The sequence below is a fragment of the Channa argus genome, chromosome 5, assembly GCF_033026475.1.
Source record: "Channa argus isolate prfri chromosome 5, Channa argus male v1.0, whole genome shotgun sequence".
Lineage (NCBI taxonomy): Eukaryota > Metazoa > Chordata > Actinopteri > Anabantiformes > Channidae > Channa > Channa argus.
In genome coordinates, this window is record NC_090201.1 from 25,661,705 (window position 1) to 25,686,667 (window position 24,963).

Consider the following 24,963-nt stretch of genomic DNA (forward strand, 5'->3'; position numbering starts at 1 on the left):
TGGAGCTTGAGAGGTAATTGGTGCTAAAGGTGCTTCAACAAAGTATTAAGCAAACGTGGTGAATGCTTATGTACACGTTTTTTATTTTTTATTTTTAATTAATTTGCTAAGATTTTAATAAAAATTCTTTCACGTTGTCATTGTGGCGTAAGGTTGGTAGAACTTGGAGGAAAATAATGATTTGAATCCATTTTGAAATAAGGCTGTAACATACTGTGGAAAACACATTCTGGATGCACTGTTTGGTGAAAAAGAGAAATGAAGCCAACATCAAATATTTCAAAAACTATTGTGTTCACCTTCATCTTCAGTCTTTTGCTAATTATTACAGTTTGTGACATTTCATTAAGTTAACAGTCCTACATTTCAAACACGGAAAGACATTTCTGTCTTTGATTATTTTCTTTTGTTATCTGGGTTTACATGTTGCATGTGAGTTGCCAAAGCAGTGAATCAGAATAATTAGACCAGACTGAAAAACTTCCCCTCATGATTTATTGTTTCAATTCTGTGTCCACTCACGTCAGAGATGGTTGTTGTCATCAATTATCACATTTCTGCAGTACCTGTGTTCAGAGGTGCAAAGTTAAACTAAAGGTATTTTCAGTGGGTTTTAAGTTGCTCCGTAACTTCATTTTAGGCTTTTTTCCTGCAAATTGCAACACATGCAAATAAAGCTGAGAGTTTCGTGAGGTTATCGTGGGGACAAGCAATATAAATTAGATCAATGCAAGCAGCAGTTTTTCTCTTTCACTTGGATTCATTTTAATGAACAAGTAGTGACATGTCAGTAACTTGTCCCAACTCATCTGTTGCAGCAGAAAGGGGGAGTATTTTCACAGAAACCAGGTTCTCCTGTAGCTTCAGTTCCCTGAATCAGGATTGAATCTAGTTGGGACAAGTGAAAAGCAGCCTCTGCCCCTCCCAATGTGTTGCCCTTATGCAAGCCCCTTAACCACGGCAAATCTAATAGAATTCCTAGTCTTGAGTTGACGTGGATTCAGTAATCAAGGTGTTGGGTGTGTGAAGAGGACAGACCGGCGTTCAGGGCCACTGCTTTTTGAAGCCAGTTGGAAAAGTTGCCGGCCAGACCTGGAGGCTTTCTTTTGTTTGCTGCCATCTTGGCCATGTGCTCTCATCTAGGCAATACTTGTGACTTTTGTTTGAGAAATGGTTCAGTGGTAAGAGGCTGGAACTAGGTAAGTTACATTTACATACATTTACATCCCACAGACTTATCTCATGTTATACACACTAGGGAATACAGCTGCTGCCCCCCGTAATGCTTTGAATCGGCCATTATTAGAGTATCCAGTTAGGTGCCTAGTGTATTGCCTTCCCCTCTGTCTAGGTGGAGCCTGACTGGGCCTTGAATTGATTGACTTGTGCCACAAAGATGAATTGATAAATATTATTTCTCATTTTAACATCCTAACATCCAGGATCTTCTTCTTCGTTTTCTTTGGGCTGTTCCCTTTCAGGAGTCTCCACAGCGAATCATGTGCCTCCATCTAACTCTGTCCTCTGCATCTTCTTCTCTCACACCAACTAACTTCATGTCCTCCCTCACTACATCCATAAATCTCCTCTTTGGTCTTCCTCTAGACCTCCTGCCTGGCAGCTCCAACCTCAGCATCCTTCTACTCACAGTTTCCCCTCTGAACATGTCCAAACCACCGCAATCTGGCCTCTCTGAGTTTATCTCCAAAACATCTAACATGAGCTGTCCCTCTGATGTCCTCATTCCTGATCCTGTCCATCCTCGTCCCTCCCAAAGAGAACCTCAACATCTTAAGCTCTGCTACCTCCAGCTCTGCCTCCTGTCTTTTCTTCAGTGCCACTGTCTCTAAGCCAAACAACTCATTCACACACATGTATTCTGTCTTACTGTGGCTAAGCTTCATTCCTCGGTTTTCCAGAGCAGACCTCCATCTCTCTAATGCAACTCCCTCTGACCTTCTCTGTACTTCTCCATCAGCATCCTCAAAGCAAATACTGCATCTGTTGGACTCTTTCTAGGCATGAAACCATATTGCTGCTCACAAATGTTCACCTCTGCCCTTAGCCGAGCTTCCACTACTCTTTCCCACAACTTCATTGTGTGACTCATCAGCTTTATTCCTCTGTAGTTGCCACAGCTCTGCACATCTCCCTTGTTCTTAAAAATGGGCACCAGTACACTTCTCCTCCAGTCCTCAGCATCCTCTCACTGTCCAAGATCTTGTAACTGCTAACCACATTGAACATCACCCCTTCAATTTCCAGCTTCAGACTCATCAACCTGTGTGATACTCTTTTCACCTCTAGAACATTCCTCACAAACTCCTCTTTCAGGATAACTGCTACCTTTTGCTACCTTTCCACCTGGTCTCCTGGACACACAGTATGTCCAGTATGACCTTCCTTCTCTGCATCATGTCAGTCAACTCTCTATCCTTCCCTGTCATAGTCCGAACATTCAATGTCTCTACTGTCAGTACTATACTATTGGCTTTCCTCTTCTCTCTCTGCCTATGAACACACCTTCCTCCTCTCCTTCTTCGACCAACAGTAGCGCAATTTCCATCGGCGCCCTGTAGGTCGTGGTGGTGGTCGTTTTTAATTCGACCCCTACCGATCTGGTATGGATTGGGTTAGGGTGGTGGTGTTGGTTTAGTCTTTCTTTAAATCGACGTGGCTTATGTTTGTGATATTGTGTCCGTTGCTAAAACTGAAAAAGGATGTGGACATTGTAGGAAAGGTAATTCTCATTGTTTTCAGTATATATATTTTTTTAATGCAGTTAAATCTGTCCTTTGATTTAACTGCTTATCCTGCAGCAGGTGGACTCAAACCAGGGATTTAATAATCTTCAAAATAATATTACTGTAATATGATGTGAGGTCTGCTGACCTTTGCACAGAAACACCTCGTAAAAACATACTTAGAGCCTGTAATTTCACTTTAGCAAAGAAATTGAGTCAGTACTTTTACTTTTACCAGTTTTAACACAGGTAGAGAATGTGTGCACTTTTGCAACCTCTGGTACTTCACACTCATGGCATCTGGTTGAAAGACATTTAAGGACAAGGAAATGTTGTTGTGTAAGACATCTAGTAGAGCCAAGAATTTAATTATCCCAGCCCATCCTCATTTCTTTAGAAAGTGAGAGATTCCTCTGCCTCAGGATGTTTTCTTTATTCGCTGTAATTGTTTGCATAATCTGATCTGCAGATAGTTTAAACTACAATCACATATAAACACTCACTGTACGTTGCTTTGACCAAAAGTAAATGTATGTTATCATGACATAATGTAACAGCAGCATATCTTCTTTTCAGTCCTGTAACATTTGTGCTAACAACAAATTACTGATGTGCAAAAACTGTCCTCCTTCTCCCCTCTGTCTGATTCCTGTAATAGATGGCCCTTTTGAAAATATCATTTTTGACTGTGGGACCGTTGCGTAAGACAAAAGCTGAAAATCAATTTAAAGTCTAAGGCTCATGCTCCTAAACCCTAGAAGTAGACCATGTAAGCTCTAGTCCATATCATCCAGAAAGTCAGGGAGCACTGGAAAGGTTTCACGAGACTTTGCTTGTCGTGAAGCTGTTCAGGATTTATTATGGTACAGTCCTGCTGAGTCTGGTATTTGGACGAGAGACGAGAGAACCTTTGAAAGTACTAAAAGAAAGGCTGGTCCTCCCGGAAATGTCAAAAAAAAACAAAAACAAAAACATACCAAAGTATGTGAAAACACTCAGTGAATTACTTACAAAAAGACCTTCATCTCAGATAAAAGTTAAGAAACACTTTGATAAAAAGGCAGTCACTCGCTCATTCCATCCACGTGACCAAGTTTTGGTTCTCCTTCCTGTATCTGGTTCATCGCTGTCTGCTAAACTCTCTGGTCCCTTTGTTGTGCAGGAAAAACTTAGCAGGAGACACTATATAATTCAGACCCCCGATTGCAGACGCCCAACCAGAGTGTGAGACATCAACATGTTAAAGTTGTACCACGCATGAGAGAAGTCAAACATGCCACCTCGAGTTCCTGAGAAAGGGCCCAGTGTTGGCCCTATGTCTTCTAATTCAGGGGTGAGCACTTCATCTGAGGATGTTCTGGTATTGAAGGGTGCTGGGCTGCAGGGAGCAAGGTTAAATAACTAATAGAGATACTGTTAAAACTACCCCTTTATTTATCCCATCTACACAATCAACAATGAGACAGTGTAATGTCCCTTCTACAAGATTTTCCATCTCTTTTCCATGATATACTGTACCATCCCAAACTACTCTCGCTGACCGTGATATTACCTTGACTAATGTCACTCCAATTAAGCGACATGCTTACCCTCTTTCAAAATGGCTTTGCGGTACCAAGCTCAATTGCTTGGAGTTCTCTCTGTCTCCTGGACACTAAAGCAGATTGGGGCTCTCGATTTTGTACAGACTTTCATAAAGTGAGCTCTGTTACTGTCCCTGATGCTCATCCTTTGCCCTTGATTGGTGGTCGCATTGATGAAATTGTGCCAGCATTATTTATCACCAAGCTTGACATTCTAAAAGGGTCCCGTTAACTCCTAGTTCATCTGAAATCTCTGCCTTTGTAGCTCCAGATTTTTTCCTACAGTGTACAGTCTTGACTTTAGTTCTCAGTAATTCCCCAGCAGCCTTTCAGAGACTAATTACTAAGGTATTGCGGGACATCCCTAACTGCAGGGCATATCTGGATGACATTGTTGTGTACAGTAATGTCTGGTCAACCCACATATGCATTTTAAGGGCCGTTTCCGTCCGCCTAGCGTCTGCCGACCTGACCTTAAACCTTGCCAAGCGTGAGTTTGGCAAAGGCACTGTTGTCTATCTTGGTCAGCAGGTGGGGGGTGGACAGGTGTGTCCAATCCACTGCAAAGATCTCAGCTATTGCTCAGTATCCGGTGCCAACTACAAGGAGGGAGCTGAAGCCTTTCTATCGTAGATTCTGTAAAAACTTTTCATCTGTTGCTGCACAACTTACTGCCCTGAACAAGACCGTTCTGTCGGTCAGATGAATGACAACAATCGTTTGTAAGGCTGAAAGGAATGTTTTGTTGCAATACTCAAATTATCAGCTTTCTGACAGTTTTAACTTAAGAACTGAAAATGAGGTCTTCTTGGGTTAGGGGGGTCGTGGTGGTGCAGTCTCTCTTTAAATAGACCTGGCTAATGTTAATCATAATGTTTCTGTTGCCAACACCGAAAGTGGATTTGGAAATTGGAGCAAAGTTAGTTCTCATTATTTTCAGTACACTGTTTTTTTTATGCAGTTGAATCCGTCCTTTGACTTAACCGCGTATCCTGCAGCCGGCAGGTGGCTTCACACCAGGGATTTAATAATCTTCAAAATGATATTACTGTAATATGATGTGAGCTCTGCTGACCTTTGCACAGAAACACCTCGTAAAAACGTACTTTTGACTTTAATACTCAGAGCCTGTAATTTCACTCGAGCTAAGAAGTTGAATCAGTACTTCTACTTTTACCAGAGTCCAGTTTTAACAAAGGTATCTGTACTTGTAGTAAAGAATGTGAGTACTTTTGCAACCTCTGCTACTTCCCACTCACAGTAGTTAGTTAAAAGACATATAAGGACAACGAAATGTTATATTGTGTAAGACATCTAGTAGAGCCAAGACGGGAATTTTAATTATCTCAGCCCATCCTCATATTCATAGAAAGTGTTAGATTACGTCTGCACTTCAGGATGTTTTCTTTATTTCCTTTATTTGCCTGCGTAATGTGATCTGCAGCTATCGCAGATGGGAGCAACAAGACAAAGTAATTGCTGTGTGAAACTTTATGATTCATAGCGTGATTGCAGCATATTTGTTTATGCACCCATGAATCTGTTCACAGCCTATGATGCACATATGTCAGGTGTTAATCTGAATTGGGGCTGGGCTAGGAAGGGGTTTAAATATCCACCAGAGCTGTGCCACTTCTCACTGTGCTACTGACTGCAGCCCAGAGAGCCTTTTACAACAACTTCTGATATTAGAAGAGAGAACCCTCGTGGAAAGATGACAGCAAATTGTACAAAATCTAGTAAGTACATTAGTGGCTTTGACTTAATATTTTCTGTTTTAAACTTTATCACCCTGTCACGTCCCCTCTGGGTCACCACCAACCTGCTTTGGGGTTTCTTACTGGAGGCAATTTGTGTGAACAAAGGCTTTAATGTGGTTTTTGGTGATGTAGTATGTCTTCATATTAACATGCTCTATTATATATTTAAAATATTTAAATAAAAAATAAAATTATTTATTTATATTGATGTTGATTCCCATTCACTCACCGATGGTGGTGGCTGACATGCAAGGTGCTCACCTGACCCACTGGGAGCAACTCAGGGTTCGGTGTCTTTCCAACTGAGCTACAGCCACCCCAGATGTGTACAACTCCACCTGTTAAACAGAAAAAAATAAAGATAAACATGAATAAAGATGTCATGTCCAAAATATATTTTGTCACGGCTCAACAAGTTTAATTCTCATCCACACAACCGGGACTAGAAAAGCTCCATCTGCCTGTGGATCCAGCAGGATGCAGATTGTTAAGAAACACATTCATCAGTGTGATAACAAATATTTGCGATGTAACACAGCAATGCTGCAATTGTGTGTTGGGAAAGCATCATTCTCCACCACACTCAGAAGTTTTCACTTTTCTATTTTACATTTCAAAGACTATTTAGTGACCTGTGACCCTGTAGAAATTCCACTTCCACTGACGTACCTGTATGTACATGTTACACTAGACCAAAACCGTGTCTGTGGTTTATGTTGTTTTGTATCAGTTCAATGAAATCAAATAGACGTTTCAAAGCTCTTTTAACATCTTCTTATGTGTTTAAATGTCTTTCAGCCTTTAAGGGAGTGGAGCTCAACAGTAAGAGCAACAACAGTGAGCATCACACCTGTGTCCTCTCAGGGGATCGGCTGATCGTGAGGCGAGGCCAGAGCTTCACTGTGACCCTTAAACTGACGCAAGCTTTCAACCCTGACCTGAATCCGCTCATCGTGGTCGCAGCGACTGGTCAGTTGCTTCCTTAAATGATCTATTTTCTATTATCGGTTTTGGACAACAGTGGAGACACATGCTGCTCAGTGTTGGGGTAGTTACATATTACAGTGTTAATGTACAGCTGAAAATAATAAAGTTTCTTGCTATTTACTAATTTAGTAATATCTAAATCATAACTAGACCTGAAGTGATGCTTACTATGAAAAGTAGCACCATTTATCCAAACACTGATGCTGCAGTTGCTGCCATCTCCATGAAGGCATATAAACAATCATTTTAGCTAATGCTAAACACAGACAACAACTTTCCAAGAAAAGTATCCAGTGAATAACTGATGTCTCTTATTTACAGGAACAAATCCATCTGAGGACCGAGGGACAAAATCGCGCTTCGGTATCCCAAACAATGTGAAGCGTTCACCATCAGCCAAGGCAATATGGAACATAGAGCTTCACAAGAACTCCTCCCCATCGATGGGCATCCTGATTCTGACCATCACCCCCCCAGCCAACAGCCCCATAGGACAGTACGTCCTGTCAGTGAAACACCAGGATCAGGAAATGCTGTTGGCAAAGCTGGTGGTGCTCTTCAATCCCTGGTGTCCTGGTGCGTTTGTGCGTCCAATCTGTCACTGTCCGACTGCTACACATTGTTGATAATGCTTATGTACTAAATAAGACTGTGAATACTGTAACTTTACATAAGTAAAGTATCTGGCTACTTTAAACAACATAATTATATCATTCTCTCTGTAGACGACTGGGTGTTTCTGCCTGATGAGAAAGAGAGACAGGAGTATGTGATGAATGAACAAGGGATCATCTACAGAGGAAGCGGACACTACATCTCTCCCATGAGCTGGGACTTTGGACAGGTATAGACAGTATTAATGATTCATATCAGATGAGAGATTACTTTGCAGCATGTGTTTGATGAGAAATGTGCATTAACAATTCAACCTGTTTCCTTGTGTTGAGTTTGAGGAGAGCATGGTAGAAATTTGTCTGAAGATGCTGGATGTCAACAACAAGCACCTGGACGATCCAGGGAGTGACGAGTCTGCTCGCTGTAACCCCATCTACGTCAGCCGCGTGGTCAGCGCCATGGTAGGACGTGATCTGTGTGTTTGTGCATTTTATTCACTGCAGTGATTCCAATGATGATGATCTATTTTGGAATAAGGCTGTAACATAACAAAATATGGAAAAAGTTCATGCTTTCTGCTTCAAAATAAATATTAATAAATAATAAGTTCAGGTCTTGGAAAAAGAATGACAACTTCCTCCTTTTCGTGTTCTTTTTAGATCAATTGTAATGACGACCGGGGAGTCCTGCAGGGAAACTGGGACAGTTCGTATGAAGGTGGGGTCTCACCCACTCAGTGGAACGGCAGCTACGCCATCCTTAAGCAGTGGTTCACCACTAACTGCAGCCCAGTCAAGTATGGACAGTGCTGGGTGTTTGCTGGTGTGATGTGTTCAGGTAAACGTCTGACTTTTCCAAGATAGATATTAGTTTTTATAACTGAAACAGTCAAAAAATGTTTTCACACTCACAGATAAACTGACAAAATGCTCAATGTAAAGCACATCCCTGAGCAGGAGAAAGATGAGTGGAGTAAATAGACTAATGCTAAAAACTCGTAACTATTGTCTGTGTTGCTGTGAGATTTAAATAAAACTACGGCAAGTGTATTGATCGTTTTTAGTCATGTTTCGATGGCGGTATAAGAATCGGGCTGGATCCTGTCTCAGTGTACTTGTACTCGTAAAATGTCTCACGTTAGCCTCCAAGTGTAGGTGGAAAAATGTCTGGGCCGTTTTCACATAATTGATGAGGACAAAAGTAAAGCTTTTTCTTCTACGTGTGAATATGAATAAGTGCTTTGAACATTGGCTAAGGAAGCTGCAGACTGTTGGGAAACGGACGCACTAGTAAGAACTTGTTTGGGGTTTGGTTCCAGTGATGCGTCTGCTGGGCATCCCCTGCCGGGTGGTCACCAACTTCGAGTCGGCCCACGACAACGACGCGAATCTGACCATTGATGTGTACCACGCCGACTATGGCGTCAGAGAGAAAGAAAGCAAGGACAGTATTTGGTGAGACACAGACACAGACATTCATTATCAATGCTGCTAATCCCAGTAGGAATCACGTGGGGGTCGATTCATGCTCACATGTTTTGTACTAGGAACTTCCATGTGTGGGTGGAAGGGTGGATGAAGAGGCCAGACCTGGCAGGAGATGGTAAATATGACGGCTGGCAGGTTCTGGATCCAACACCACAGGAGACGAGTGATGGTAAAGACTGGCTTAGCCACCTTCTCTTTGTTCCTCAGATGATCTTGTTTCTTGTCCTATTTAAACACGACTCCTCCTGGAAATTACAATGGTTTATTCTCTGTAAAATATGTGCATCACAGAAAAGTGCTTCACTTCTCTTTTTCACTTTTCTGCACTACTTCACACTTTACAAGAACCAACCCGCTGTCCGCTAACTTCTGCACCACCATGCCCGCCATGTTCCAATAAATGAAAACTATTCTTTTGGTCCTAATTTAGGTGTGTTCTGCTGTGGTCCAGCCTCAGTCAAAGTCGTCTTGGATGGTGAAACACATCTCAAATACGACGTCCCATTTGTCTACGCTGAAGTCAATGCTGACTGTGTTGACTGGCTGGTCAGTAAAGCAAAATTTCAATATCACATTTACTAATCACTTTGGCCACCCACAGCCAAAAGTAGGCTAACTCTGGAGATTGTCCCTCTGTTTATTATTGTGACCTTGGGGTGTGCTGGCACGCTCCCTTCAGGATGTAGGTACAAATGACCTGTAGGGTGGTTTACGCTTGTGTAGGTTAGAGGACTTGTTGTAATTGGGTGCTGCAGAAAGCCCAGTATATTTTAATCAGTTTTCATCTTGGATGTGTCTGTTGGTCCATCCTGTCAGGTCAAAGCCAACGGTTCGAAAGTAAATATCAGCTCTGACACTAAGAGGGTCGGTCAGAACATCTCCACCAAGGCTGTCGACTCCAACAAGAGGATGGACATCACAGACTCCTACAAATACGCAGAGGGTGAGTTCAACATCTTATTCTCTTCTATTCTTGCAGACGCTCGTGAGATTTGACTGATTTTGTACCCTCACAGGATCAGAGAAGGAGAGAGATGTCTTTGACTATGCCAGCGGAAACAGGAGCAATGCCAAAGAAACAGAGCCGAATGGACCCAGTAAGAATAAATTTGGCCCGGTGTCCATGTGGTTTGAAGAGGTACGTCGAAGAAACTAAAGTGACTTAGAGTATTGGCACATAAATAAATATTATGTTTTTTAAGTCATTTTCTTTTGTGTTAAACAAACCTGGGGGTGTGAAAAAAAGGCTAGTAATTCACTGGGGACAGCAGCAACACGCAGAACATGGTTACAGTCATTCAAATATCATTGAACGGATTGGTGGACATTGGTGTCCTCATACCCAAGTAGACGTTGTTTACTGGGTCACACTGGGTTGTGTTGAGTGAGATCTGTGTCTAAAAAATAGTTAATGTAGGACATTTGTTTCATTTTGTGGTGCTGCAGGTGACCAAACCAATAAACGGCCAGGATGTGAACCTGAGGCTGGTTCTGCAGAGCACTACTGCCAAACAGCTGTCCGTCAACATCGGCATCCAGGCCCTGACGTACAACGGTGCCGTGGCTGATAACATCCAGGGTGAAAGGAAGGACGAGACGCTGCAGCCTGGGAAAGGTGACTCTTTCTCTAAGGACGTTTTTTCTGGACAGATTTACATTCGGCGTGTGTTTCATCCTGGAATTTAGTCGAAACTACTTAAAATCTTGCTCTCTACCTTTGGTTCTTGCAGATCTGTCAATCCCTATCCGGGTTCCTTTCTCTGTCTACCATAAATACATGATGGAGTGCGACAGCATGAGGGTTTCAGCCTTGGTTGCCGAAAAACAGGGCACCAAATATCTAGTTGTAAACAATGTTGTGCTGCAGAATCCTCCCATCTCCATCAAAGTCAGTAAAAAAAACAACTTCTCTCTCTGTCAGCTTTGCTCCCCTGTGGGTTGGGTAGCTGGTGGTATCACTTCCCATAAAAGTTTTTAAGAGACAAAGCTCACCACATTCACTTTGGACCTAAAATTAACAGTTTCCCACAAACAAAGGGGATTATCCTGAGGGGGGCATGTGAATCCAATCTTATTACAGTACAAGATATAGTAATCAAAACCACCAAATTCATTGGGGTTGATCCTGAGCAGACCAGGAGTATATGTTCCATATTTACTGATAATTGATCTACTGCTTGTTGACACATGTCAACCTGCTGATGCTGCCAGATGTAAAGTCAGTGGATCACCAGCCCTGTTATAATAGTTTCAGATTTTTACTCAGGTTTAGTTTTTGTTTCTTCTTCCATGTCAAATTATTATTTTGTTTAGTATTAGTTCTGTTGTAGGTCTGTTTAAAACATGTTTTTGTCTCTGAAAACTTTATTTTTTTCTATTTTGAAATGTGTTTGATTCACACACCAAGTGAAAGACCACAGGGACTAAGTTCTAAGTCCAGTTTTACTTCTTCCAAGTATTTTGGTTTTATAGTCTAAGACATTTTTATTTGCCACTTCTGATTAGTTAGTTTAGAAACAAGAAATTTGTTAGTTCGATTTTATTCTTTAAGTGAATTGACTTGATTTAAAATTCAATATACAGTTTTTTTTTTTATTTCAATCTCACTTCTTGTTTCAGTTACAACTACAATAATCTTGCTGAGGATCATAAACCTTTGTGCAAAAACATTTTATTTTGTTTCATATCCAGTTTTCCTGTTGTTGTCATTGTTTGTTTCTTTTCTCGTCTTGGCACATTATGGATAGTCTGCGATAGTGTTTAAAAATGTTTGCTTTGCAGGTTTCTGGTGAGATGAGACTGAACCGTGAGATAAATGTGGAAGTGGCTTTCATGAACCCGATCAAGAAGAATCTGAAGGACTGCATTCTGACTGTCTCTGGAAGTGGACTAATGGAAGAGGAGAAATACATGTGAGTGTGTTTGTCTAATAAAACCTCAGAGACGCTTGTTCAAGGCAGTAGACAAAGTACTGTAACGTGACTCAGTATTACAAACACTAGTTTTACAGGTGATCGACATAGTTTAACTTTTCTTCTATTAATGTTGCAGTGTATTGTCAGCAATATTCATACTTCTCTTTCAAATGAATAGACCAGAAGTCAATTACCTATTTCTATTTAGACTAATAAACTCAAATAAAAGTAGAGTGCTCTCGTTTTTTCTTGTTTATCCTTATTAAAATGTAATATATCATTAAGTAAATATATTAGTTTGCTTATATTTAAAGAGCTAATTGTTTCAATGTGTGCGTTATTGTGACACAGATCAGTACTAGTGTTAATCTAATATATGTACTGACACCAAAAGAAAGAAAACCTCTTTTCTTCTTCAATTTCAAGTTCTGCAAGTGTTAAATTTGAGAACACAAGAAGAAAACTTCTAAAACTAGTTTTTACTTAAATTAGGAACAGTGTGAATAAAGACTTAACGTTTGATACTTTTGTTGCTATGGAAACATTTTAATCAGTAGAAAATGGGGAATGTTGGAATATTAGGACATTTTTTCTGCAATTAAATACGAATGCATAAATGCTACACTGCTTCTCATTACTTGTTGCCGTATTAACAGGATTCCGGATCTGTTGCCAAACACACAGACACGTGTCCTGTTTGCGCTGGTTCCCTACAAGATTGGAGAGAGAACTCTCATCGCCGACATCAGCTGCTCCAGCTTCAAAAACATCAAGACAAGCTGCACTGTCAATGTCAGACCATAAACGGTCTCATACCTATATTCAATAGCCAAATGTCAATTGCATACATTTGTACTTTTTCACAGCCCCTTATACTAAACTAAGAATTCTTTACTTTCCTTTGAGAGAGAGCACTTTGTTGTTTTCTGTTAAATTTCCCTGAAACTCCCCGACAGGCAGAGTCTCAGACTGCTTCCTGGTGAGATGTTGGTGTGAATCCTTTAAAAGCTGAAAGCCAACAGACCAACCACAGAATCTTCTAATAGCTGCTATGGGATTATTGTATCATTAAAGCTAAACTACTTAAAAAAAAAAAAAAAAAAAAAAAAACAAGACACAGAAACAAGATTGTACATTATGCTGTCAACTGGTTGATAGCTTCAATTAATTTTTTGATAAAACATGCAAATAAAATGTTAAAATGTTAAATATCTCTCCTGTTTTTATTAGCAATGCTACTGATCTGCTACAGGTCACGTATGTAATAAGAAGCAATATTATTGAGGGGTCATCAGATAAAACGCGTCCTGTATTTCTTTTCATTCCTGTTCATTAGGGTTATTTAAAATTATTTAATATTACTTCAGGCCTTTCGATTTCATTCCCTGAAATAGAAACCAAACAACTGCTGCCCTCTGTCCAGTGGTGCATTCAGGTGTGTGGAAAACATTAATTTATTTTTAAAACATTACAGCAGGCAGGCAACCTCTAAATAAACAACTGGCCTGTAAAGCCCTATATTTGCATATTCTAAATTTCCAATTTTACATAATTAGGCATTTACATTTTATATAGACTATCACCTCCAACCCATTTCAGTGGGACTTAATGTAGGCTGCTTTTTAAACCACTATTACTTATTAGTCACTTTGCAGATTTTGTTTCTATAGAATATGATCAGTTTGAGTAGTTTGTTTAACAAGATCTTGGAGAGTGAGAGGATGCTGAGGACTGGAGGAGAAGTGTACTGGTGCCAATTTTTAAGAACAAGGGAGATGTGCAGAGCTGGGGCAACTACAGAGGAATAAAGCTGATGAGCCACACAATGAAGTTGTGGGAAAGAGTAGTGGAAGCTCGGCTAAGGGCAGAGGTGAACATTTGTGAGCAGCAATATGGTTTCATGCCAAGAAAGAGTACAACAGATGCAGTATTTGCTTTGAGGATGCTGATGGAGAAGTACAGAGAGGGTCATAGGGAGTTGCATTGTGTCTTCGTAGATTTAGAAAAAGCGTATGACAGGGTGCCGAGAGAGGAGCTGTGGTATTGTATGAGGACGTCTGGAGTGGCAGAAAAGTATGTTAGAGAGATGCAGGACATAATTTAAAAAAATATATCCTAAGCTCTGCCCTTAATTTACTGCTTAACTGCTGTGCGGTAAAGGAATGTGTCCACTAGAAGGGGCGTCACGGTAGCCGAACGTCCTGCACTTTTCTGAGCATTTGAACACAGCTGAAAGCGAAGTGAAACCGATAGTGCAGCGAGCGCGCGCGCCCCCCTCCCACCAAGAAAGCGGAGAAGTTACTAGAGACAGCCGGCAAATTCCTTACCTCCCCCACTACATGAACTCCCGCACATGCAAAGGGAAGCAGCGTGCGACCGAGCAGGAAATCCACACACACTAATGTCAGTATTTTTAGCGTACAGGTAGTTTTAGGTAGTAAAGTGGTGCAGTCGGTTCGAGTATTTGTGCGGTGACGGGCAGGACTTCGTTTCTGTGTGGTTGTTGTTTCTCACGCCAAGAAGCCGGTGGAAGGTACGAACTGTCCGCTTCCTGATGCTAGCACACGTAGCAGTGCGCACGTACTTATGCTGCTAAGCTAGCTACATTGAAATCCCATTCAAATGTGATTTGGGGCTAGCATACATTAGCTAACAAGCTAACTTAGCTAGAAACGTTAACCGACGGAAAACAAGTAGTCATAGCGCCCGTGAAAACTCAAGAAAACGCAGAAACAGAACCCAGGTTTGCCCTTTATACCGTAAACCGTTATTCTAAGTCTCGACAAAGTGTTTTACGTAAGGCAACAAGTACTTGTGTTGGCGTTAGCAACAGAGACGGACTCAACATAAGCGTTTAACTCAGACATTAGCTAGCGAATAAACTGGCTTCTGATTGGATCTAAAGCTTGTTAGTCCATGCGAACGAAGGCCCACATGTGTTGCCCCCCTGTTTGGCTTCACTTGTATGTTGGGACGTCAGAAAGACACGCAGGTTACAGGCTGAGATGTAACTAGGTAATGATCCAGACCTGGTGTGGGATCTGCGTAGTGTCGTTAGTGACATTCGTACTCAGAAAATGCCTGCTTGGTTTATTCAGCCAACATCTCCAAACCCTCCAAATACTACATTTGCAGTTAGAAACGCAGCAAGCTTTAACCAGCAGATCTTTAGAATTAGATAAACTGAAGGGAAAAGTTGCAGGTGAATTTAGACTAATAAATCCTAGGAGTTCCAGTGAAGCGTCTTGTGCCCCCTCAAAGTATAGATTCAGGCATTTCAATGCAGAAAAGTTGGCATCTGAGACGGCACCGGCTGTATCCTACAAAGAAACCTGAATGTTTGATGAAAAATATATTTACTGTAGAGAATGGGAAATGTCACGTGTAGAATTTTAGTTTTCATGCTTCTTCACTGTAGGTCAGTGGAGGAATGCCGCTTTAACTTTGATCCGTCTCTATCACATTTGAGCAATTTATACAACTTTTTAACAAAAAAAAAAAAAAAATCAAGTATGCAGCTAACCTACTACTCTGAGATGGAGCCTGCATCCCCCCTACATTTAACACAGCGTCACGTAATTTGAAATTGTAGCTTTACATCAAAGCTGACCATCTAGACTTAAACTACATCTTGATTAGAATTGTGGACCTGTGACAATAATTATTGACCCGACTGTAATTTTAGTTTGAAAGAAGTGTATAAGATATACGCAGATCAGGTGACAAAAGATATTTTAATGCTTGTATGGTAACCTGTGTCATTTTATCACTGCAGATAACCGCCAAGAAAAAAAGAAGAGATGCCTCAGAAACAAAAGTCCCACTCCACCTCCCACTTCCAGTCCCAGTCCTGGATGGAGTTAAAACAATCAGGAAATGAATATTTCAAGACGGGTCAATATGGAGAGGCCAACAATTTTTACAGCCAGGCCATTAAAGAGTTGGAGAAGTCCAGTAAGTTGGACTCAGCTTTTGTTCCTGGAGACAAATTTTCCTTAAGATGAAATCTACCTGGGAAAATCCGTTTTCGATAATTCCCTGGAAACCAGGTTTCCCATTTAAATGACAGTCAAGAAATCTGTTTGTTGTTTGCTTTTTGTTTTTTAACTGGGGAAAAAAGCTGCCTGTAACCTGGTTCCTTAAGTGCATGGAATCACACTGTTGGATGTTTTACGGGCCTTGTGTTGTAGGATTTTTTTTATCTTTTTAAATCAGATTTTTAGGGTCTATGGACCGAGACTTTAAAGCCCGCTCAGACAGTGTTTCACCTTAGAGGTTAATGTGATGTGGATTTGATTTTACAATTCTATGTTGGATTTAACTTGTATACATTGTGTTTGACAAAAAGCTCGTCTCAAAGACTCTTCTTTCCTTTTTAAGGTAAAAATAACCCAGAGGATTTGGCCATTCTATACTCAAATCGTGCAGCCAGCTACCTGAAGAATGGCAACTGTGGGGAATGTGTGAAAGACTGTAATACGTAAGTGCTTTTCTAACATTTTACACTATGATACTGATGTTTGAAGTCCAGTAAAAAAATCCAGCAATCGCTGTTTTTGTAAAGATTTTCCTCTCAATAGTCACATTTTAAAAGGAAAAATGTATGTTTTGTGCAGCTTTTGCCCTTAATTCAACATTAATGTAATAATATCCTGCCGTCTTGCTTTGTATAAGACACTCTGACATGGATTGTTGACAAAATGCATCTTGTAATCTGCATGTTTTGTCTCAGGTCTCTGGATTTGCATCCATTCAATGTAAAGTCTCTGCTTCGTCGTGCTGCTGCCTATGAGGCTCTGGAGCGTTACAGACAGGCCTATGTAGACTACAAAACCGCTCTGCAGATTGACTGCAACATAGCAGCTGCTCACGATGGCACCAACAGGTCTGTAGACTAATTGAAAAGAACTCCCCACAACCATGAGTTTGTCTAATGACAAAGATGAATCCATATCTGTTGTCATGATTTCTGGGACTTTGTCCTGCAACATCTACCCAAACATGCAAACATGAAAAACACTGGGCAGAACGGAACTGTATTTCAGCAACTCTTTTATTTTTATTTTTCTTCTTCCATGTCAGTGGTTTTCATGTTAAACTGATGATTGATTTACATTTACATTTAGTCATTTAGCTTTTACCCAAAGCAACTTACATGTGAGCTACAAGGCAGCACAAATCTAAGTCAAGGAGAAAAACCTCAAAGCAAAGTCCTGTCAGAAAAGTGTTCACAGTTCACGAGATGCAAGTGCGAGAAAGAGCAGAAAAACATTGTTACATTTTTGATCTGGAAAAATCTGCATGTTTTTGTTTGCTTAACAGGGATAAACTGTAGCACACAGAATATTGTACGTCTGGATGCATCATCCACTACACATAACGAACTAAACGAGGTGCAAAAAATGTTTGACTTTCTCAGGATGACAAAGGCGCTCACAGAGGCAGATGGTCCCTCCTGGAGAGAAAAGCTTCCTCCAATCCCCACCGTTCCTCTGTCTGTCAGAGAGAAACTCACCCAGCAAAATCCAGCCAACACTGCAAAACCGAACCCTGAACGACAACAGAACAGCACCAAGCAAACAAAAAAACCTGGTGAGGGGACTTGCATTGTGGTTTCTATGCAGAGTAAATAGCAGCTAAATATTTTAAAGCCCAATATTACCATAAGAGTCATGTCCATGACGAGTTTATGTAGACTGTAGTTCACAACTTCAAGTCTCTGGAGCAACAATGTTAAAGTGCCGTCAATTAACGTGTTTTTCTTTTGTTACTTTTCTTCCTTATTGCATCCATGTTTTCTCTTATCATATCAGCTCCCAGTGATAAAGATATAAAGAAAGCTCAGGCCCTGAAAGAAGAAGGCAATGCTCTGGTGAAGAAAGGAGATTTTAAAAAGGCCATAGACAAATACACCCAGAGCCTCAAACACAACCCTACTGAGATCACAATCTACACCAATCGGTAAGTTTCACTAAACACTTGCCAGTCAATCAGTTATGTGAACACGCCAAAATACTGGGTAAATTGTATTTCTTGTAAATATTTAGGCCTTTATCAATTACATATAGTTATATAACTGACAAACAACTCTTTGGTTTACGTCAGACTGTTTATTTGCTTTTGGAAAAGGACTGTAGGTCATCTGCACAAAATCCATTATAACTCTTTATTAAAACAGACTTGATTCATTAACCTTAAGGCCATGGTCAACACAGACATCAGAGTCTACAGAGGAATATTGAGATGAAAAACTGTCAGTTGTGAATATTAAACATTTAAAATAATCTTAATGGAAGTGATTGTATGGGGAGGAATTGAATCTTCTTCTGGATCTCATAGAACTTCAGCAGAGCAAAGCTTGCAGTTGAAATTATTATCGATATGTAAGGGTAGTATGTTTAGAATATATTAGATGTGTGTAAGAAATCAGATCCCCATTGGCAGCCAGAGTTATATTTAATATTTAAATATATTTGAAGGATAATATCGGAGCAATGCTAGTGGAGTATATATTATTTAATGTGTACTTATTGTCAAAGTTGTAGTGCTGACGTGAAATTACAGTCATGTTGTGTTGTGGGTCTAATTGGGTTTGAGGTAAAAACACCACAGTAAGTCTTTGGATGTAAATCATTTATGTAAGCTTTCTGATGGAATGTGTGTGTTTTTGTGTGTGTGTGTGTGTGTGTAATCAGGGCACTGTGTTACCTGTCAGTGAAGCAGTACAGAGACGCTGTTAGAGACTGTGACGAGGCTCTGATGATTGACAGCAGAAACATCAAGGCTCTCTACAGGAGGGCTCAGGCTCACAAGGAACTCAAGGTGAGAGCCTGACTTTTCATCTGTTCAGTTTCTCCTTCTCACTCTGAACAATCAGAGATTAGTGTGAACATTGTCTGTCGGGAGGTTTTTTTTAGGGCAGTTGACAAAATAAAAGCATTTCCTGCCTTGATAATTTTGGATGTTGCCTTTGGGAGCCTCTTCTCATCAGTGTTCCTCACACAGAGAAGCCACAGTTAGCACTGCTCTCACAGATCTCAACTCTGTTTGGAGGTTTGAGTTTAGGGACAACTGTCAAGAAAAATGCCTTTTGTACAGTCAACATGCAATTAGTTAATCATTACGGTTTGAGTCAATACATCTCCACCTGCTGTTTGGCTAAATCCAGGCAGGCTTGGTTAAAAAGATAACTTTAATAATTTTTTAATGACTCTTATTGTCCATGATTTGACCATATAGATGCTGAAACCAACATTGAATCTTCTCTGCACAGCTTTCTTTGCTTGTCAGCCAGGAGCCTTAATTGGCTTGTTTGTCTCTGCCATAGACCTGCTGATGTCCAAAAAGTGAAACACAGCCAGACACACATCTTGGATGACGTATTTGTTTATTTTTTTAATTTCAAAAGTATGAGGTTTGGAATGAAGAAACATGTCACACAGGGCATGGAAGTGTCTGGCTGATGTATTTTAATAATTGTTTGGAGAATGAAGGTTAATGGCACAGACAAGTTAATCCAAGTACTGATTGAAACCTGACAAAACGTGAGTAGCGAAGATTTGATGTTGGTTATAGTGTTTGTATGATCATTGTTGAAAATACCATTCATTTAGAAAATTAAGTTGCCCTTTGATATTTTTCTACGTATATCAATGCTGGCAGACTACAGGTGGAAGTAGAACCCAACCTAACTTGTGTATTCACATTTGGTTTTTCTGATTAAATGAATTAGTCAGGTTTGGTGGCAGTGTCTAAGAAGGAAAAGCCACAGTAAAACACTAAGCATTGAGTCAATGCTTCGAGGGCTTTTTTATTAAATTTCGATCTTTGTTTTCTCATCTCATATTGTGAACTGATCTCTCCATTTACCAATAGAGAATTGATGAACGGGATATGGGGAGGAAAAAAAAGGCCTTTGCTTCCTTTATTGCTTATTTATTACATTTATTTCAAATAGGGATTGTGTTTGTACTAATGGCAGTGGTGTGATTTGACCAAATAATTTATTCGTTCATCGTGATTAATGCTTTTTACAAAATCATCCTTTTGGATGATCAAAATTGAAGAAGTGCTTGATGCAATTTTGTGAGGCACCTTCAATTACTAAACCTGCTCAAACATCACCTCTGATCATTGTTCATTTCCCTTTTTAAACCTCCATTAATTAGTAAATCAAAATACTGGATGTAATATAAACCAGCTGTTTCTCTGATCTTTGGAGAATTTTAGCATCTTTCAGCATCTTTGTAGAGCTTGTTTTGATTTTACATATACAACATTACGGTTTCTGTTCACTTCCATCGCCCTCATGAGCCTTATACAGTTTTAACCCTGAGTCCCTCTGTCATTCCTGCAGGACATTAAAGCCTGTGTTGACGACCTCAACAGCCTGCTGAAAGTGGAACCAAACAATGTGGCTGCTCTGAAGCTGCTCCAGGAGGTGCAGAAGAAAAAGTGAAGACACATGAGGGACTTTGGAGAAAGTGGTGAGGATCTGTCACTGCACTGTGGACAGAAAGAGCGAGACCCATCATTGATGTTTTTTTTTAGAAGTAAGGTAGCTGAAGGCAATTGAGCAGTGACGAGATTCAACCTCATCAAAACAAAGACGGACCCTGTGTTTCCCAAAAGCTCCTTTACACCAGTCTGTTTACGCTCACTGCAATAATATGAGCTTTTGGGAAAACGCAGTCGTGGTTGGTGTTGGGAGCTGAGGGTTTAGCAAAAGGAAGAGGTGCTGCAATTTTCAGCCTTGTGAATGTTTGGTTTTTTCCAGTTTCACCGTCAAGAGTATTTATGGTTATTTATATAAGAGTTGATACACATTCTGAGAATAAGCCTTTACCATCATCATATGCGAAAGTGACATTTAGCAGGTTGTCAGCTACCATACAGAGCCTCAGCTGGATGCTACAACTTACATTTTGGCCTAGAAGCTATTAACCACATCTTGTCAACTTCATCACTGCATGGAACGTTCACTTCCAATAGGACAGACTTATCTTTGAACCTCTTAGCAGTGGCATTTCCCATTTTGGTAATTAGCTAAACCACCTAAATTCAATGACGACAGTCACCTTGGCCCGAATCCACACTGCATACTAATTCTGTATGTCGCACAACACGTTTCCACACATCACAATAGGACAACAGAGCTCACTAACAACACTCCAAAATTGCATTAGGCCTCTATTTTGTCATTTCATACATTCATTTAACTTTGTCAACCTTTTTCTTTTTTTTTTTTCAAAGTGAACCTAAGAGTCGGTACATTATATGGATGAAACATGGTGCAAGGAAATGCAGTCAAATGCTCCTAAACGAAACAAAGCTTTGCGTTGAGATTATTTTTCCCGTTCCCAAATGTTATTGTGCACGTAACCTGAAAATGCCTAAATTGTAGGTCGGCATTATGGATAGACTTTCTGCCCAGATTTCAAATTATCAGAAAAGTTCAGAAAGTGAATATTTCGCAATGATAGAGGAATCAATCTGGATAAATCCATCATGGTATAAACAGGATCATTAAAGAGGCCATATTATGTTTAACTGTCCACGACTTAACTGTTGGCATGTTAAGTTTTTATCTTAAACAATGTCAAAGTTGCGAATTGTGAAACCAAATCTCCAAAGACTGTGGGTTCGGACTTCGGACTTTGCAGGATGCTCCTAAAGCCAAAAGAGCTCAGTCGAACAGAGTCACACAGAGCTGCAGAAGCAGAACTGTATGAAGGACTAATATAAGACAAAGCTGTTTTGGAATTGTACATTTCCCAAACCTACTTCAGCAAAGCCCCAGAATAAAAAATATAAAACTGAAATTCAGCATAATACGGTCTCTTCATATGATACAGTATCGTATGAAAACTTCAAAAATTACAATTGAGGGATTATTAAACAGTTAACACAATTGGAATTTGTCATTTCGCAGACTCTTTTCTAAAGGGAGCACAGGACTCACTGATATATATAGTTTTCATAAATTTAAATAATTGTAGGTCCAATTGTAATGTGCAAACATTTTATCCACATTGAAGCCAACTTCACAGGGCTTGATTCAGACAACCTACCTGTCACAACACTGGTGATCATAAAGGTTTATTTCTGCATCCTATTTGCAATTATTTTTATTATTTCATTTTCTCAGGTCGTTTACTTATTTCTCCCGTGTTTGCTTTTCACAATGAATTGGTTTTCATGATGCTGCGTTCAGACAGACAGAAGCATTGTTTGTACTGTGCCTACGAAACACTGCATTTAACTGTAACGGAGGACTTAGCCATACTTCCCGGCCTTATTAGACACTTATGAAATTTAGTGTAGTAATTCTGAATACTCCAGTGTGACACCAACGTGGCGTCACTTTCAAGTCAGTTGGGTGTTTGTATGTAATGCAGCTCCAAACACGTACGTTTGTGTGTTACATACAACAGGACACAGCTTTCCTGCCTCATCACGTGTGTGAAATGCTTCTCATTTCAGTTATATTTGTGTTTAATAAATGCTTTGATCCTGAACGTAGTAATCTACTTCTATTTTAAAGGACGTGAAACCAAGTAAAGTTGTCTTTTAAACAGGTCTTGATAAAGTACTGTTTTATCCTAGGATCACATTTGTGTGGGAAACCTCTCATTGATCTAAGTGTAGCTCAGTAAAGTGCCTGTGTTCAAACTGCTGCTTCAGATCACTCAGTAACTTCATGAGGGCACCTCTACAAACGTCTCCTGCAAGGAGAAACCGTACGACCACAGCCTGAAAGTCTTGATAGCAGATTCTTTCCTTCATCGAATTTTAGCATGTTCCTGGAATGTATGCTGGTTTTCGTCCACCCGCTTCTTCTCCAACTGCAAATAAACTTACATAAATTCTGCTTGATTGACCGTGTTTTCTGTACACAGTAAAACGTCTGCATTGATTTGTTTTTTTTGATTGATGCCACTTATTTGCATGATTGATTTATTTTTAGCCAGAATTTTGCTAGTACTTTATTAAACTAGGTAAACCAAAATACAAAATATGTAGCTTTTTTTTTTTCCATGCACGACATAGACAAACAAAATAAGTTATTTTGGTTTTTAGTTGTACTTGGTCTACTATTGTACACAGAGGCATGAACCTTTTCCCAGATTTAGTCCAATCTAGTTCCAAAGTGGATTAAATAATTTGCCTCAAAAATAAAAAAATGGAAAAAAAGTCACATGTACATGCACATGTGGCCTTTGCCGTGACATTTAAAATTGAGCTCTGGTTGATCCTGTTTCCACTGATCATCCTTGATGATGTTTCTACAACTTGGAGTCTGTTGGAAATTCAGTTAATTGGACATAATTTGGAAAAGCGCGCGCCTGTCTAATGTCCCACAGTTAACAGTGCATGTCAGAGCACAAACCGAGCCATGAAGTCCAAGGAAGTGTCTGTAGACCTCAGACAGATTTGTATCGAGGCGCAGATCTGGGGAAGGGAACAGAAACATTTCTGCAGCACTGACGTCACAATCAGCACAGTGGCCTCCATCATCCAAACACAGAGGAAGTTTGGAACCACCAGGACTCTTTCGAGCGGCTCAAAAGCCAAACTGAGCGATTCGAGAGAGTCAGGGAGGTGTCCAAGAACCCGATGGTCACTCTGAAACAGTTCCAGCGTTTCTCCACGGAGAGAGGAGAACCTTCCAGAAGAACAACCACCAAATCAGGCCTGTAAGGTGAAGTGGCCAGACTGAAACCGCTCCTCAGAAAAGAAGGATGAGAGAAACTGGCCCAGAAAGACCTGAGGCTGTAATTGGTCCTGTTTTTTATTTTTAAGAAATTTGCAAAGATTTCAAACCAACTTCACGTTGACATTATGGGGTATTGTTTGTAGAACTTTGAGGTAAATAATGAATTTAATCCATTTTGAATAAAGCTGTAACATAAAAAAATGTGGAAAATGTTAAGCTAATATCTTCTGGATGCACCTGTACACTGGAAGTGATGGTAACAGCAGATCGTCAAATCAGCAAATGCGCACGTTGCTCACAAGACAATCTACAAATGCACGAATCTGCTGAATCTGAAATAGACACTAAAAAAAAAGTTTACAAAAACATTTGCACAAATTATAGGTTTTCTGCCTGAAGCCCCTTCGTGAAATTCCCACAGATGATTCAGTTTCCTTTGCATTAATACACCAGTCGTGTCAGTCCAGCTAAGTGTAAAGACCCGTGTAATAATTCCACTCGCTATTTTTATTCCAGGTGAGAAAACAGTTAAAGTCACTGGAAATTAGAGTTCTGCTGATTGTCAGGCTGTAAAACCCAAATGAGAATTACAAAACACTCATCTCTCGGCATTTGCATATAACACTTCTGAAAGCGGACGTCATCCAGACGAACACAGCAGCCGCCTGTTCCCACTGAACAGTAGCATTTCTGTCCCAAACGCTATGGCTCGTTGAAACCAGGGGAAAAACCCCAAACTTCTCCAAACCAGTGTGTTTCTATTAGCCCAGAGCTTCAGGCCGTTTTCGTGAACCCACATAAGCTTCGACATCCTGCGTCTTTAGGCGGGAGCCTCTCGAGAGTGAACAGCATGCGGCATTTCCAGGCTAATGGTGGTAATAAACCAAACAGGGCTGATTCGGAACTGATAAAACCTTTATTTCACTTAAAATTGTCTTTTACATTTTGTCCTGTTTATAACATGTAAGGTGAAACTAGAGTCGGAATTTTATTTTAAAAGACATACACAAATCTAGTATTACGTCAATAACCAGGGTGAGGGAAAGTTTTTTTTCTTTTTTTCTTCCTTTTTACTCCTTTATTGGTTTTCTTCAGCTAAGTCTAAATTTTCACAACCACGTGCACGCTAAGCAATAAAACCGTCACAGAAGCAAAC

The 24,963-nt window shown here is 40.2% G+C and overlaps 2 protein-coding genes across 5 annotated transcripts; both read left to right on the plus strand.

The window, feature by feature from the left end:
* The first annotated feature begins 1,014 nt into the window (after nucleotides 1-1,014).
* On the plus strand, nucleotides 1,015-13,300 carry LOC137127570 (protein-glutamine gamma-glutamyltransferase 5-like). 2 transcript variants are annotated; one of them, XM_067504703.1, is made up of 15 exons: nucleotides 1,015-1,199; nucleotides 6,886-7,056; nucleotides 7,396-7,650; nucleotides 7,800-7,918; nucleotides 8,022-8,150; nucleotides 8,349-8,526; nucleotides 9,008-9,143; nucleotides 9,236-9,345; nucleotides 9,607-9,722; nucleotides 9,993-10,119; nucleotides 10,193-10,314; nucleotides 10,623-10,791; nucleotides 10,907-11,064; nucleotides 11,958-12,088; nucleotides 12,748-13,300. In XM_067504703.1, the coding sequence occupies exons 3-15, from the start codon at nucleotides 7,518-7,520 to the stop codon at nucleotides 12,893-12,895; spliced, it is 1,776 nt and encodes a 591-aa protein (XP_067360804.1). In that variant the 5' UTR covers nucleotides 1,015-1,199; nucleotides 6,886-7,056; nucleotides 7,396-7,517; the 3' UTR covers nucleotides 12,896-13,300. The 2 variants fall into 2 exon arrangements, with proteins under 2 accessions (XP_067360804.1, XP_067360803.1); XM_067504702.1 differs by lacking the exon at nucleotides 1,015-1,199 and adding an exon at nucleotides 5,816-6,066.
* A 1,039-nt stretch (nucleotides 13,301-14,339) lies between these two features.
* On the plus strand, nucleotides 14,340-22,961 carry tomm34 (translocase of outer mitochondrial membrane 34). 3 transcript variants are annotated; one of them, XM_067503353.1, is made up of 9 exons: nucleotides 14,380-14,624; nucleotides 15,867-16,045; nucleotides 16,472-16,571; nucleotides 16,824-16,976; nucleotides 17,511-17,683; nucleotides 17,905-18,052; nucleotides 18,787-18,913; nucleotides 20,448-20,577; nucleotides 22,775-22,961. In XM_067503353.1, exons 2-8 carry the CDS (start codon nucleotides 15,892-15,894, stop codon nucleotides 20,547-20,549), a joined length of 957 nt encoding a protein of 318 aa, XP_067359454.1. In that variant the 5' UTR covers nucleotides 14,380-14,624; nucleotides 15,867-15,891; the 3' UTR covers nucleotides 20,550-20,577; nucleotides 22,775-22,961. The 3 variants fall into 3 exon arrangements, with proteins under 3 accessions (XP_067359455.1, XP_067359454.1, XP_067359453.1); XM_067503354.1 differs by having other exon boundaries at nucleotides 14,340-14,494; nucleotides 20,448-22,961; XM_067503352.1 differs by having other exon boundaries at nucleotides 20,448-22,961.
* Nucleotides 22,962-24,963: the final 2,002 nt, after the last annotated feature.

What these genes read in the sequence shown, in the direction of transcription:
- tomm34 (XM_067503354.1), top strand. Translation starts at nt 15,892, where the DNA reads ATGCCTCAGAAACAAAAGTCCCACTCCACCTCCCACTTCCAGTCCCAG. An exon ending in TGTGTGAAAGACTGTAATAC is followed by an intron (nt 16,572 to 16,823) that starts GTAAGTGCTTTT and finishes GTTTTGTCTCAG; the next exon opens with GTCTCTGGATTTGCATCCAT. An exon ending in CAAGCAAACAAAAAAACCTG is followed by an intron (nt 17,684 to 17,904) that starts GTGAGGGGACTT and finishes TTATCATATCAG; the next exon opens with CTCCCAGTGATAAAGATATA.
- LOC137127570 (XM_067504702.1), top strand. Translation starts at nt 6,042, where the DNA reads ATGACAGCAAATTGTACAAAATCTA. An exon ending in CATCGTGGTCGCAGCGACTG is followed by an intron (nt 7,057 to 7,395) that starts GTCAGTTGCTTC and finishes TCTTATTTACAG; the next exon opens with GAACAAATCCATCTGAGGAC. An exon ending in TGAGCTGGGACTTTGGACAG is followed by an intron (nt 7,919 to 8,021) that starts GTATAGACAGTA and finishes CCTTGTGTTGAG; the next exon opens with TTTGAGGAGAGCATGGTAGA.